This window comes from Mandrillus leucophaeus, unplaced genomic scaffold (genome assembly GCF_000951045.1).
Source record: "Mandrillus leucophaeus isolate KB7577 unplaced genomic scaffold, Mleu.le_1.0 Scaffold150, whole genome shotgun sequence".
Taxonomy (NCBI): Eukaryota; Metazoa; Chordata; class Mammalia; order Primates; family Cercopithecidae; genus Mandrillus; species Mandrillus leucophaeus.
In genome coordinates this window covers 4,979,838-4,995,427 of record NW_012101477.1, presented here as the reverse complement: position 1 = coordinate 4,995,427, position 15,590 = coordinate 4,979,838, and the positions used below count along the sequence as shown (strand labels likewise).

General features: G+C 50.4%; 1 protein-coding gene across 3 annotated transcripts in view; it reads left to right on the top strand.

Moving 5' to 3' along the window:
- Positions 1-6,586: 6,586 nt before the first annotated feature.
- TLDC2 (TBC/LysM-associated domain containing 2) overlaps positions 6,587-15,590 on the top strand; it is a 17,749-nt gene continuing 8,745 nt past the window's right edge. For 2 of the 3 annotated variants that reach the window (XM_011975009.1, XM_011975010.1), the window contains exons 1-4: positions 6,587-6,667; positions 8,366-8,521; positions 9,499-9,651; positions 11,119-11,214. In XM_011975009.1, the coding sequence (XP_011830399.1) occupies positions 6,635-6,667; positions 8,366-8,521; positions 9,499-9,651; positions 11,119-11,214 (438 nt within the window). In that variant the 5' untranslated portion in view covers positions 6,587-6,634. The remainder of the gene's footprint in view (positions 6,668-8,365; positions 8,522-9,498; positions 9,652-11,118; positions 11,215-15,590) is intronic. The other variant, XM_011975011.1, reaches the window with a different exon arrangement.

Below are 15,590 nucleotides of genomic sequence, written 5' to 3'. Positions count from 1 at the left end.
ATTTATAAGCTCTTTGCAAACATCACTTTCATACTTAGAAATAATCCACTGGGCTGGGCGCGGTGGCTCACACCTGTAATCCCAGCACTTTGGGAGGCTGAGGCGGGCGGATCACGAGGTCAGGAGATCAAGACCATCCTGGCTAATACAAAAAAATTAGCCGGGCGTGGTGGTGCGTATACCTGTAATACCAGCTACTCAGGAGGCTGAGGCAGGAGAATGGCTTGAACCCGGGAGGTGGAGGTTGTGGTGAGCCAAGATCATGCCATTGCACTCCAGCCTGGGCAACAAGAGGAAAACTCTGTCAAAACACACACACACACACACACACACACACACACACACACACAGAAATAATCCATTGAATTGATGATGTTCCATGAATCACCTCACCTTTCCCCCTTTTATTGGACACTTAAATTGCTTCCTGGATGACTATTGCAGTTCTGAAACAGGCAGCATGAGGTCTGGCCAAGAAGGCAAATTGCTGGTCACAGTGGCAGCGCATATAGTCCCAGCTACTGGAGAGGCTGAGGCAAGACAATGGCTTGAGCCCTGGAGTTCTGGGCTAGAGTGCACTATGTTGATTTAGTGTCTGCACTAAGTTCAGCATTAGCATGGTGACCTCCCCGGAACAGGGACCACTAGGTTGCCCAAGGAGGAGTAAACTGACCCAGGTGAGAAATAGCAGATCAAAACTCCCATGCTGGACCAGGTGCGGTGGCTCATGCCTGTAATCCCAGTACTTTGGGAGGCCAAGGCAGGTGCATTGCTTGAGGTCAGGAGTTTGAGACCAGCCTGGCCAACATGGTAAAACTCTGTCTCTACTAAAAAATGCAAATTAGCTGGGCATGGTGGCACACACCTGTAGTTCCAGCTATTTGGGAGGCTGAGGCAGGAGAATTGCTTGAACCCAGGAGGGAGTGGTTGCTATGAGCCAAGATCATGCCATTCCACTGGATGACAGAAGGAGACTCCGTCAAAAAAAAAAAAAAGAAAGAAAGAAAGAAAGAAAGAAAGAAAATTTAAAATAGGCTGAGGCAGGTGAATCACTTGAACTTGGGAGACGGAGGTTGCCGTGAACCAAGATAGCACCACTGCACTCCAGCCTGGATGACAGAAGGAGACTCCGTCAAAAAAAAAAAAAAGAAAGAAAGAAAGAAAGAAAGAAAGAAAATTTAAAATAGGCTGAGTGCAGTGGCTCACACCTGTAATGTCAACAGTGGAGGCTGAGGTGGGAGGCTCACTTGAGACCAGGAGTTCAAGACCAGCCTTGGCAACATAGTGAGACCCTGTCTCCACAAAAATAAATAAATAAACAAAAGAAATTAGCAGGGCATGATGGCGCATGCCTGTAGTCCTAGCTACTCAGGAGGCTGAGGGAGGAGGATTGTGTGAGCCCAGGAGACTGGCTGCACTGAGCTGTGATCATGTTATTACACTCCAGGCTGAGTAACAGAGCAAGAACCCGTCTCAAAAATAAAGTAAGATAGATAAATAAATAAATAAATAAATAAATAAATATATATATATATATATATAAAAACATATAAAAAGAAGGTAAACTTCAAGGCCTCAGCGTCCAGACATCTGTCAGGCCCTCTGGTATCTGGAATTCCATCATAGAAGTTTTTGTTGCTGTTGTTGTTGTTGTTGTTTTGAGACAGAGTCTTGCTCTGTCGCCCAGGCTGGAGTGCAGTGGTGTGATCTCAGCTCACTGCAACCTTTGCCTCCTGGGTTCAAGCGAGTATCCTGCCTCAGCCTCCCAAGTACATGGGACTACAGGCGTGTGCCCCCACAACCAGCTAATTTTTTTTTTTTGTATTTTTAGTAGAGATGGGATTTTGCCACATTGGCCAGGATGGTCTTGAACTCCTGACCTCAAGCAATCCACCTGCCTCGGCCTCCCAAAAATATTAGGATTACAGGTGTGAGCCAATGCGCCCAGCCTTTTTTTTTTTGAGTCAAAGAGTCTCACTCTGTCGCTCAGGATGGAGTGCAGTGGCGTAATGTCGGCTCACTGCAACCCCCGCCTCCTGGGTTCAGGCGATTCTCCTGCCTCAACCTCCCAAGGAGCTGCGACTACAGGCATGCGCCACCACACTCAGCTAAATTTTTTTTGTATTTTTAGTAGAAATGGGGTTTCGCCATGTTGGCCAGGCTGGTCTTGAACTCCTGACCTCAGGTGATCTGCCCCTGTTGGCCTCCCAATGTGCTGGGATTACAGGCATGAGCCACCGTGCCCAGCCTCCATCATGGAAGCTTTCTAGCATCTGGTTATGTGGCAGTTGATGTTGTTGCCAGATCACACGCTGAGTTTTCCTGATCATGAGGACAAATAATGGGACAGCAAGGCAAACCCCACTGGCTTCTCAAAGCGCTCAGCGGTTCAGGTGTTGAGCTTGGAGGAGGGGTGGCTAGAAGTGCTAGGCATGCGATCCCCAAGCCGTTTATAGCTTAAACACACATTGCAACAGCCATGTTTGAGGTGGCAACAGGGCCCTTCGCTTACTTGTTTTCCCCATAATACATGTCCTTTTGGCATCCCACACTTCCCGGAGGGAACATTGCCCCAGGACACCCGGCCATGAGCAGGGCATCTGGGGACCCAGGTCCTCTCCACCAAGTCCAGCAGAACAGGGTCTCTTCCAGCTGTGGGAAGATGGCACAAGCCATCTGTGAAATGGTGGGCTTACCCACCTAACAGGCCTGTGACCTGGGCACATTCCCCAGGGATTCCCACCCCAGGGGCAGGCTACTGAAGCCCCTTTGAGCTTTGAAGTTCTGTGAGTCAACAGCAGAGCAGTCATGGAGAGCTTACTGTGAGCTGGGGACGGAGAAGTAGTCCCCTCTTCAATGGAGCGTCTACTGCATGCTCAACATGGCTTCCTGTGTGTAACCTTACCTAATGTCACCACGGTCCAGTGAGAAACGTCCTCATCTCATCTGAGAGGGAACCAGCAGGGGCCGAGCCTACCAGGCCTGGAGCACAGGGTGACTGACGGAGAACCCCACAACCTCACCCTTTCCTGTAGTGTTTGTAGACCACAGATTTTATTTTCTTTTATTTTTGAGACAGAGTCTCACCCTGTTGCTCAGGCTGGAGTGCAGTGATGTGATTTCAGCTCATTGCAGCCTCGACTTTCCCAGGCTCAGGTGATCCTCCCATCTCAGCCTCCCAAGTAGCTGGGACTACAGGCATGTGCCACCACACCCGGCTAATTTTTAAAAAATTTTTTTGTAGAGATCGAGTTGCGTTGTGCCATGTTGTCCAGGCTGTTCTCAAATTCCTGGGCTCAAGAGAGCCTCCCACCTGAGACTCCCCAAATCCTAGGATTACAGGTATGAGCCACCATGTCCAGTCATATCGCAGATTTTAACCTCAAGGGAATGGTCTTCAGTGGTGGGCATCAAGCTCCAGGACCTGGCGTCTGGCAGCTGTGGTGAGAGGCTTCAGGAGAGCCAAGATGCCTGGTATCCCCACCCCTTCGGGCTGTTGGGGGCAGGGCTGGGGGCCAGGGGGATGGCAAGGTCTTGTTTGTGTGTGCTTGTGGGATTTGAGTTTCTGATGTGTCGTAATCACTGCCAGGCCTTCCCAGTTGGAACCAGAGTGGGCACAGGGCCAAGGCTTGCTGCCCTCTGGGCAGATATAAGAGCTAGGGAGGAGAGCCTGGAGCCAGAGCCGGGGCAGAGGGCCAGCCACCTACCCGGGGACCAGGGATCGGAGCTAAACCGGCCGCACACAGACCACCAGGTGGGCAGAGTCAGTGCCATGTGTGGCCCCCTCTCTGGGGATCAGGGAGATACGCTAAAGGCTGGGTGAGTACATCCTTCCACGGCTCCCCTATTTCCCTTCTCCCTCTGAGTTCCTCACTCTGCAACTGACCAAGTGACTGCCTGTCCCAGAGGCACCCAGGTGGAGGCTGAGGGGCCACTTGTCAGGGATTCGAACCTTAGACTCTCAAAGAGTCAGTGTAGGGAGATTGTAATAAGTATTGCCACTCACCCAGCACCCACAAACAACATAAGGTACTGTTATCTCACCAAACCGAGGTCAGTAGGTTGGATGCCTGGCTTAGCACCCTAGCTCTCTAGGATTTAACTTCATTTACTCTTACAAGCAGCCCTGATGTAGGTGTATATATTAATATTTACAGGTGAGGTGACTGAAGCACAGAGATGTAAAGTAATTTTCCCAAGGCCACACAGCAAAGTAAGTGACAAAACCAGGATTTGAACTCCCTGACTCCAGAGCTTGTCCTCTTAACTGACGTACTACAATGTCAAGTGACTGATGAGTTCCTTCTCTTTTCTGAGTGGCAGTTTCCTTATCTCTAGTCCGAGGGTTTTAAGGTTTGATGACCAGAAAGATACTACCTTGAGCTTCCCTAAAAGTACTCGGACATGGGTCAACTTTAAGCACCTGGGTAACTTTGTTGGAAACACTTATCAAGAACTATGTGTATGGCCTTTGATCCAGCATTCAACTTTTGAAATTTATCATAAAGGGTGCAATCAGTTTTATGAATAACGTTCACTGCAGTTTTGCTAATAATTAGAGAAAATTAGAAGTAAACAAAATGTCCAACAGCAGGGGGAACAAATGCTGACTGTCCCGTGATTAAATACTGCGCAGCCGCTCAAGGAATCACGCACTCCAAGAGCGTAGGGTACCTTGGAGAATTCTTGATTGTTGTTAGTAGAAAAAGTACTTTATAAAACTGTGTGGTTGGCCGGGCACAGTGGCTCACGCCTGCAATCCCAGCACTTTGGGAGGCTGAGGAGGGCACATCACCTGAGGTCAGGAGTTCGAGACCAGCCTGACCAACATGGAGAAACCTCGTCTCTACTAAAAATACAAAAATTAGCTGGGTGTGTTGGCGCACGCCTCTAATCCCAGCTATTTGGTAGGCTGAGAGAGGAGAATCTCTTGAACCCGGGAGGCAGAGGTTGCAGCGAGCTGAGATCATGTCACTGCACTCCAGCCTGAACAACAGAGCTAGATTCTGTCTCAAAAACAAACAAAAAAAACAAACAAAAAAAACTGTGTGGTCAATATGGTATGAACACATGGTGTGATCCCTTTGCAAATGTGTATACATGTGTCTATGTGAAATAAATATAAAAGACTGGAACATACACCCTTGGGGGTTAAGAGTTTATTTGTGACAGATAGAATTGTGAACATTTTTATATTCTTATTCTTTTCTGGTTTCTCAAATTTTCTACAATATCTAAATATCACTTTTTAATTAGAAAAAAAAAAAAAAGCTTTGGCCGGGCAAGGTGGCTCATGCCTGTAATCCCAGCACTTTGGGAGGGTGAGGCGGGCGGATCACCTGATGTCAGGAGTTCGAGACCAACCTGACCAACATGGAGAAACCCCATCTCTATTAAAAATATAAAATTAGCTGGGTGGAGGCTGAGGCAAAAGAATTGCTTGAACCCGGGAGGCGGAGGTTGCGGTGAGCCCAGATGGCGCCACTGCACTCCAGCCTGGGCAACAAGAGTGAAACTCCATCTGAAAAATAAATAAATAAATAAATAATTTAAAAAATCTTCTAAAATAATCTATTCTTTTCTTTTTTTTTTTTTTTACTGAACATTAACAAAAGTTTATTTATGTTTCAATTTAGAATTGCATCTGTTCCCCCCACCCCCATCTGAAACTAAATATGGAAAAAGAAACAAAGACTTAGTAAAGAAACTTTCTGTTAAATGACAAGCAAAGCAATGATGAAAGCCTAAAATACATCTATGTTTAGGATGCAAAGTAAAAATAGCTTTTTTTTTTTTTTTTTTTTTGAGACAGGGCCTCACTCTGTCGCCCAGGCTGGAGTGCAGTGGCGCAATCTCGGCTCCCTGCAGCCTCCTCCCCTCAGGCTCAGGTGATCCTCCCACCTCAGTCTTCCGAGGAACTGGGATTAAGGCACACGACACCACGGCCAGTTAATTTTTGTTTTGTTTTTTTTGTAGAGACAGGGTTTCACCATGTTGCCCAGGCTGGTCTCAAACTCCTGGACTCAAGTGATCCACCTCCCTCAGCCTACCGGCATGAGCCACCACACACAGCCAGATTATTCTTTTGGTCTAGGCATGCACCCTTCTAGCTTCCGTTCTAATGCACTCATCGGCGTGGAGAGGGAAGTGAATAGCAGCCTGTCAGTCCCGCAAAGGCTTCTGAGATTACCTGGTTCAACATGTTACGTGTGGTAAAACTGAGGCTCAGGAGTTCAAATGGGCTTATGCAAGGTCATACGGGGAACTAGAGGCCCCAGACCTCCAGCCTCGGCCTTAGTCATCTGGTCAATGGCCCACAGTCCCCAGGCCAGGCTGCCAGAAGGGCAAGGAGGTGAAAAGGAATTGCAACTAGAATTTATGGTGTATATATATGTTAGATGCTAACTGCAATGAGGCCTTGAATGCTGAGTTGCTCACAGACCCACCCAGCAGCAGCTCGGCCTGGGAGTGACAGGTGAGAGGGAGCAAAGGGCAGCTGGGGTGGGCATGGAGCTGGCTGGGTGTGTCCCAGGCCTCTCCCTCTCATCTCTAGGCCTCACCTATCGGCGCTTCCTTCCTGGGCAGGGCTGAGGATTCACTCACTGCCCACGGCCGGCCGGGCAGGGACAGAAGAATGAGAGGCCTCCGCTGGCGTTACACTCGGCTGGTAAGGGTTCCAGCTCCGGCTGTGGTGCAGGTTAGGAGGTGGAAGGAGGCGAGGTCTCTGGCAGGCTGGGGCCTGGGCTAGGGTTGGATGCGGGTGGTGACTTGTTCCCCTCTCCAGTCCCTCCCTGGCAGGCCTGTGGTTTGGAGCAAGGACTGACTCAGGAACGTGGGGTCTTAACCCCTCTGCTCCAAGGTCCTCAAGGAGGACAGACCGATGTCTCTGTCCCTTCCTCCCTGGAGTGGGTGCTGGATGGAGCTCTGTTCAGAGCCACACACAGCTAGACCCTGCCTCAGGCCTGAGCCTGGAGAACAGAGCGGGGCAGGAGAGGGGGTCCTGTCCATCTCTCAGCCCCTGAGAAGTCTCTTCTTCCTGGGAAAAGCCTGCAAGGTCATTGTGTGGAGGCACGCGCACACATACATATACACACTCACACACATACACATGCAAACACACACACTCAAATGCACTCACACAGACACACACACGCACTCAAATACACACATACACACTCAAATGCACTCACACACTCAAACACACATACAGACATACACACATTCAAACACACACACTAAACACGCACACACTCACAAACACTCTGGTACAGAGTGGAAGCTCAATTGAATGAATGAGTGAGTGAGTGAATAATGATGCCCCTGATGGATGTACATATTTACACCATCCCAACTCACACAAACACATTGATATATAAGTACACACATTTACACTCAGTACCTCCTCACACTGATGTGCCTACACAACTCTATTCCAAGCCAACACACAATTCACATAGACAAACACATTTTACATGAACTTACACATATGAGCTCACATATGACTGCGTGCATCATTTCACGGGCTTCATGGGGAAACCTTTGGGCTTCATTTTCTTCCTTTGGAAAATGCTGATAAATAAGCCGGGGGTGGTGGCTCACGCCTGTAATCCCAACACTTTGGGAGGCCGAGCCAGGCGGATTACCTGAGGTCAGGAGTTCGAGACCAGCCTGGCCAACATGAGGAAACAGGCATGCTGGTGGGCATCTGTAGTCCTGGCTACTTGGGAGGCTGAGACAAGAAAATTGTTTGAACCTGGGAGCTGGAGGTCACAGTGAGCCAAGATTGCACCACTGAACTCCAGCCTGGGTGACAGAGCAAGATCCTGTCTCAAAAAAAAAAAAAAAAAAAGATGAAGAAGAAGAAATACACAGAGATCACAGACAGCACACACTGAACACACTGAACACACTGAACACAGGCCTGTGCGAGGATGGGCTTTTTGTTGTTTTCATTATTTAATGTACAAACACACACAATTGAAGCTTCCAGGGCTGGGCCACCATCTGCCTTCTCCTCTGCTCCCAAGCTTAGAACTTGATCCCTGACACCCACCCAGGATCCAGGGCAAACAGGTCGACAAACTGCAGGGCCCATGGCCCCATCTGAGCCTTGTGGGGTGCTGGCGGGGGTCGGGGGACTGTGCTGCAGCCCTGAGCCGGCAGGGACCAGGGAGGAAACAGGCTAGCAGCAGGGGCAGCATCCTGTCTGTCGTGGAAACCCCCAAATACTCTGGGCTGGGCTGGGGGTTACAGGCACATGGGCAGGGAGTGATGAGGGGGCCCGAGGAGGCTCCTGGGCTCAGGAGATGGTAGAAGTTGGGACCTCCTGTTCCTTGACCCACTAGGCCTCTTTGTGTTTTCACAGCCCACCCAGGTAGAGGACGCCCTGACTGGGGAGGAGGGTAACGAGAAGGAAGAGGAGGAGGAGGCAGCTCCAGACCCGGCTGCTGCTCCTGAGGATCCCATGGTGCCCCAGCTGACAGAAGCCAGCCAAGTTTTGAGTGCCTCAGATATTAGGCAGGTCCGGACACTGCCCATGGCACAAGAATTTCAGCCCTAAACCTGAGTCTCACCCTCTTGCCCTATACCAGCCACACCCAGGGGCACCTAGAGTCATCCTTGCTCTGTTCTCATCATGCATTACTTCTGGCAAATTGCTCCTTCTCTCGGGGCTTTGCTTCCTTTCTTGTAAAATCATCCAGTGTTGCTAGCACCTCCCTCTACACCGGGCCAGGAGGTTAAGGAGGTAAAGAAAGAGGCTAGGACAGGTGCGGTGGCTCATGCCTGTAATCCCAGCACTTTGGGAGGCCAAGGCAGGGGGATTGCTTGAGGCCAGGAGTTGACCAGCCTGGCCGACATGGCAAAATCCTGTCTCTACTAAAAATACAAAAATTAGCCGGGCGTGGTGGTGTGCACCTGTAGTTTCAGCTACTCGGGAGGCTGAGGCACGAGATTTGCTTGGACCCAGGAGGCAAAGGTTGCAGTGAGCTGAGATTGTGTTGCTCTACTCCGGCCTGGGTGACAGAGTGAGACTCTGTCTCAAAGGAAAAAAAGGAAAGAGACTAATTCCTACATAGAACCAGCCCTTGGGAACTGAGGCCAAAGTTGGAGAGGGGGGAGCGGATGAGACGATGGATCAGGAGGAGGGGTTCAGCATCTTTCCTATTCTCTGGCCTCTGGGGGCCGGGGTGACCGAGCAGAAACAGTCCTGAGAGTCCTGACCTGGGTTCAAATCCTGGCTCTGCCATTCACTACCCATGTGAGCTTTGGGCTAGTTGTTCCACCTCCCTGAGCCTCAGTTTCCTCATCTGTAACATGGGAATAACAACCCTTATCTCCGAGGGCTATTGCTAATGGCATGAAAGTCCCTAGAATCAGCAAACTGCTCTATCGCCTATAAAGCACTGGGCTGGATGCACGGTGGCTGTCCAAGCCCATCCCCAGGATATGGCAGGAGGGAGCAAGAACTCCTCCATTCACCTCCAGCCCTGTCCCCAGCTCAGCTTTCACTTCCCACCAAGAGTCACCGGCCATCCCTGGAGTCTGGTCTTCTGCACGTCGAGGGACGGTTTCAGCCTGCAGAGCCTGTACCGGCGGATGGAGGGCTGCAGCGGGCCAGTGCTGCTGGTGCTCAGGGACCAGGACGGGCAGGTGAGCTGGGCAGGGGTGCCACCCGAGGCTCTGGGGGCACCCCACCAGGTACCCGTGGGCCCTGACCCAGGGCAGCTCAGGGACAAGCAGACAGAGTGAAAGACTAAGTCACCTGTAATGGACACTGATGATGGCAATGGACCTGCCCACTCAGAGCCATTCCCCCATTTATGCATTCAACACATCTACATGGGGCGCCTTCTGTGTGCCAGGTGAGAGGTGGGATAGAGCAGAATCAACCCAGAAGCAGCCCCAGCTCTCTTGGAGCTAATGGTCTAATAGGGGAAGGGTCAGACAATTAAGCAAATAATCGTTTGACTGTAAAACTGCATCTTCATCCTCAGAAGTAGAAGAAAGTATGGGGGTTGCTGGGCACGGTGGCTCACACCTGTAATCCCAGCACTTTGGGAGGCTGAAGCAGAAGAATTGCTTCAGTCCAGGAGTTCAAGACCAGCCTGGACAATATAGCCAGACTCTGTCTCTAAAAAAAAACCAAACCCAAAAACAAACAACAACAACAAAATTAGCCAGGTGTGGTGGTGTTTGCCTATAGTCCCAGCAACTGCAGCTGGGGGCATTGTAGGGGGGTTGAGGCTGCAGTAAGCCACGATCACACCACTGCATTCCAGCCTGGGTGACAGAGTGAGACCCTGTCTGAAGAAAAAAAAATAATAAATTTATATATATATATACACACACACACACACACACACACAGGCATTAAACTGATGTCAGAAGGAAATATACCAAAATATTAAGAGTGATTATCTTGGGGAAGAATGAGGGGGATTGGGAGATGGCTTTACTTTTTTTATTTTGCTTCTCTATAACTGCTACTTTTTTCCACGATTACTTGCATAGAATGAATATATATATACATAAATACACACACACACACACACACATATATATATAATTTTTTTTAAAGATGGAGTCTCGCTCTGTCACCCAGACTGGAGTGTAGTGGCGTGATCTCGACTCACTGCAACCTCCATCTCCTGGGTTCAAGCGATTCTCCTAACTCAGCCTCCCAAGCAGCTGGGATTACAAGCGCCCACCACCACACCTGGCTAATTTTTGTATGTTTAGTAGAGACAGGATTTCGCTATGTTGGCCAGGCTGGTCTCGAACTCCTGACCTCAGGTGATCAGCCCACCCTAGTCTCCCCAAAGTGTTGGGATTACAGGCGTGAGCCATTGCACTCGGCCTAGAGTAAGTATATTTAAGAAAAAGGAGGGCCCTGACCGCCCAGAGGAGGAAGCCAGCAGGACCTCTTCCTTGGGGAGCATTAAGGGAAAGGATGCATGAGGATTCCTGCTCTTGGGTGTGGAGCCCCCATGCCCCAGCTCTGCCCCAGCTTCCCAGGTGCCCTCTAGGATGAGCCTGTATTACTAAACCCGAAGAATGAGGGTCGTCAGAGGACCCCCAGCTCCCCTCCAGCTGCAGACTGCAACTTCCGCTTTCCAGATATTTGGAGCCTTCTCCTCCTCGGCTATCCAACTCAGCAAAGGCTTCTATGGTACCGGCGAGACATTCCTCTTCTCCTTCTCACCACAGCTGAAGGTGATGTTCCCAACCTTCCGTGGGGGGAGTGGGGCGTGTGGCAAGACAAAGCTCCTGGGGTCCCAGTGGCCCCCAGCTCCATCCTCCACGATGGGCTGCCTGGTGTGCCACTATCTTTCCACAGGGGTAATAAGCAGGGCAGTGGTGGGCAGAGCATCCCCCTTGACCTGTCTGTCCTGCATTTAAAACATACTTGGTGGGTTTGGCTGGGCGCAGTGGCTCACGCCTGTAATCCCAGCACTTTGGGAGGCCGAGGCGGGTGGATCACTTGGTCAGGAGATTGAGACCATTCTGGCTAACATGGTGAAATCCTGTCTCTACTAAAAATACAAAAAATTAGCCGGGCGTGGTGGCAGGCGCCTGTAGTCCCAGCTATTCGGGAGGCTGAGGCAGGAGAATGGCATGAACCCGGGAGGCGGAGCTTGCAGTGAGCCGAGATAGAGCCACTGCACTCCAGCCTGGGTGACAGAGCAAGACTCCATCTCAAAAACAAAACAAAACAAAACATACTTGGTGGGTCTCTGGCAACCGCTGACTGGCTGAGAGGAGGGAGGACCATGCTTTCCAGGCACAGGCTGGGAAGACAAGATAGACCTGAGGGCGTGGTGGCAGGATGACGAAGGACACAGCCAGTGGCTTCTCAGGAAGCATGGGGGCCAGGCACCGTGGCTCATGCCTGTAATCCTACTTTGGGAGGCCAACGAAGGTGGACTGCTTGAGTGCCTGGGCAACATAGCGAGACCCCATCTCTACAAAAAATACAAAAATTAGCCAGACACGGTAGAGCACACCTGTAGTCCCAGTTACTTGAGAGGCTGATGCAGGAGGATCGCTTATGCCTGGAAGGTTGAGGCTGTAGTGAGCCGTGATCGCACCACTGCATTCCAGCCTGGGCAACAGAGCAAGACCCTGTCTCTAAAAAAAAAAAAAAAGAAATACAGGGTGAGGTCATTGCTGGAGGAAGGTGAAGGATCGGGTATGGCAGTCATCACAGGTGTGGGAAGGGAGGGAAGCCTGCTGGAGAACACTGGAGCAGCAGAAGTGCCGCTGGGCCGTGCGAGTGGCGGCTTGGGTTGTGAGGTTAGGGCGCCGCCACTTCTGTGCCTGCTTCTTCAGCAGCATCGGCTGCTCGGCGCAGGCCTGCAGGGAGGGGGCACCAGAGAGTGGGCTGCAGAGAGCCGGCAGCCAGGGTTAGGGGTTTTGCCCAGCTGGTTTAACAGCGGCAGAGAGGGAAAGGAAGTTGAAGGGAGTGACAATACAACATGGACCACAGAACCTAGACTGGAGAAGGAAGGGAGGGAAGCAGGGGGCACTGCAGGACACCAAGGCAAAGGTGGGCTCGGCCTGAGAGGTCTCCCTGACGTCAAAGGCTTGGAGCAGTGACAGCAGTTGGACAATGTGTTGGAAGACAGGATACAGCGCACAGCGAGAGGGACATTTGAAATAGGCTGTGGAAGAGCCACCTGCCATCCCTTGCTGAGGACAAATTCTCAGATGTGACCATGGAAGACAGCAGCAGAAACCCATTCTAGGGCAGGGCCTGGACAGGTCCGCGTGGATAGTGAAGTTTACCAGAGAGCTGTGAAGGGCTGGGGGTGGTGAGTCAGAGCTCAAGTTTCTAATTAATGACGAGTGGGAGAGTGAAAGGCACAAGATGACTGGTATAGTCGGGTGGCTCGACCTGCCCAGGAGCTGGGTGAGAATAATAGTCCCAAACGCCTTCCATCCAAACATTTCCTGCCTCTGGGTTATTTATCCACTAAAGCTACTGAGCAGTACCTGCTTGGCACAGAGCAGACTATTTTTACTACTAGTAAAAATGGCCAGGCCAAGCGCTGTGACTCATGCCTATAATCCCAGCACTCTTAGGGAGGCAGAGGCAGGAGGATCGCTGGAGCCCAGGAGTTCAAGACCAGCCTGGGCAACAGAGCAAGATGCTATTTTCCACAAAAAGGGAAAAACAAAAACAAAACAAAAAATGACCAGGTGCGGTGGCTGGCTCACACCTGTAATCCCAGCATTTTGCGGGACTGAGGTGGGAGGATTGCTTGAGCTCAGGAGTTCAAGACCAGCCTGGGCAACAGAGTGAGATGCTATCTCTTAAAAAAAATTTTTTTTTTTAAATTGTTCAATGGATGAAGTCGTTCCAGGTATTTTGCTATTAGAGATCTCTCCAATGCACAGACTAAGATTCCTTCAGACACATCCAATCACACAGTCATCTGGTCTCATGACAGGGAGTTCACAAGGAGCTATGGACTGCTTTGCTAAAGGCAAAATATACCATATCTATTGCATTGCTGCCATCAGCTGGAGGGGCTCCATCAAGCTTCCCAGGATCCAGGAAAGGGTGAGGGAGGCATGGTGAGCCAGTGCTGGTACTACTCATCACCACTTGCCTTCCTGAACTTAAGTCTTAGTTCTAAAGGTCTAGAATTTTCCTTCCATTGCACTGATAGCTCCTAGTAGAATCTTTTGCTGGTTCCTCCTCATCTCCCCAGTCTTTCAACATCAGAGCTCAGGTGTTGGTTCTCGTATCTTCTCTAGTGGCCCTCATTTATTCTGTGGTCTCATCCATTCCCACAGCTCTTCATGCTGCCTGCATGCTAATGGCCTCTTCCCTGACTCCAAACTCACATATATCCAACAACTGCCCATCATCTCTCTCTGCATCTCAAACATGGCATTTCTTTTCTCTTTTTTTTCTGAGACAGAGTCTCACTCTGTCACCCAGGCTGGAGTACAGTGGCGCCATCTCAGCTCACCGCAGCCTCCACCTCCTGGGCTCAACTGATCCTCCTGCCTCAGCCTCCCAAGTAGCTGGGACTACAGGCACATGCCACCACGCCTGGCTAATTTTTGTATTTTTTGTAGAGATGGGGTTTCACCATGTTGCCCAGGCTGGTTTTGAATTCCTGAGCTCAAGTGATCTGCCTGCTTCCACCTCCCAAAGTGCTGGTATTACAGGTATAAGCGCTGCATCTGGCCCCAAACATGGCATTTCCAGCTTATCATGTCCCAAACAGACCTCCTGGCTTTCCCACACAAAGCCTCCTCCTCCTGCTGTCTTCCCCCATCAAATGAATGGCATCTCCCTCTCCTGCTGCTGAGATAGAAAGTCTTGAAGTCCTCCTTAACTGTCTTTCACAACTTCACATCTGAACTGTCAGCGAATCCTGACAGCTCTGCCTTCTCTCTATATTCAGGATCCACCACTGCCATGTCCTTTGCTGGCATCTTGGTTCAAGCCACCATCATTACTTGTGTGTCCCTGCTATTGCCTCCTAAAAGGTCTCTCACTGCCTCCACTTCAGTCAGCACAGTAGCTGGAGCGATCCTTTCAAAAGGGAAGCCAGGGCAGGGCGCGGTGGCTCATGCCTGTAATCCCAGCACTTTGGGAGGCCGAGGTGGGTGGATCACTTGAGGTCAGGAGTTTGAGACCCATCTGGCCAACATGGTGAAACCCCAGCTCTACTAAAAACACAAAAATTAGCCAGGCATGGTAGTATGCGCCTGTAATCCCAGCTACTCGGTAGGCTGAGGCATGAGAATCTCTTGAACCTGGAGGAGGCGGAGGTTGCAGTGAGTTGAGATCGTGCCACTGCACTCCAGCCAGGGTGACAGAGTGAGACTCTGTCTTAACACAAATTTAAAAAAAGGTGGGGGGAAGCTAGAACTCACAGCATGTCACTCCTTGGCTTCCTCTTTCACTTGGGGAAGAGCCAAAGTGTGTCCAATGATCTACATCCCTACGCCGTCTGGCCTCTCTCTGAATGGCATTTCTTGCTACTTTTCCTTTCTCCCACTCTGCTCCAACCACACTGGTCTCTGGAACCAAAATACCTGGAACGACTTCATCCATTGAACAATTAAAAAAAAAATTTTTTTTAAGAGACAGCATCTCACTCTGTTGCCCAGGCTGGTCTTGAACTCCTGAAGTTCCACAAACATGGAACTTCACGTCTTTAATATAAATGAAGAGAAATAAAACAGGATCTGGGAGGAAGGGCTACTTCAGATAGGGTGGTCCAGGAAATTTCTCTGAGATGACATTTGGGCTGAAGGATGAGAGGTGGGCCCTCTGAGGATCTGGGGGAAGAGCATTCTGGGCAGAGGGATTCTAGGGCAGGAATGGGAATGGGCTTTGGGTGTTCCAGGGATGGAAAGACTGGTGTAGCTAAAGTGTAGTCAATAAGGGGGAGAAGGGGCCAGAGAGAAAATCAGGGGTTAGAGCTGGCTGCACTTTTAAGTTTTGATAGTTTTTTTTGTTGTTGTTTTTTAGAGTTGGGGTCTTGCTCTGTTACCCACGCCAGAGTGCAGTGGTGCAATCATAGCTCACCGTAGCCTCCACTCCTGGGCTGAAGTGATCCTTCCAC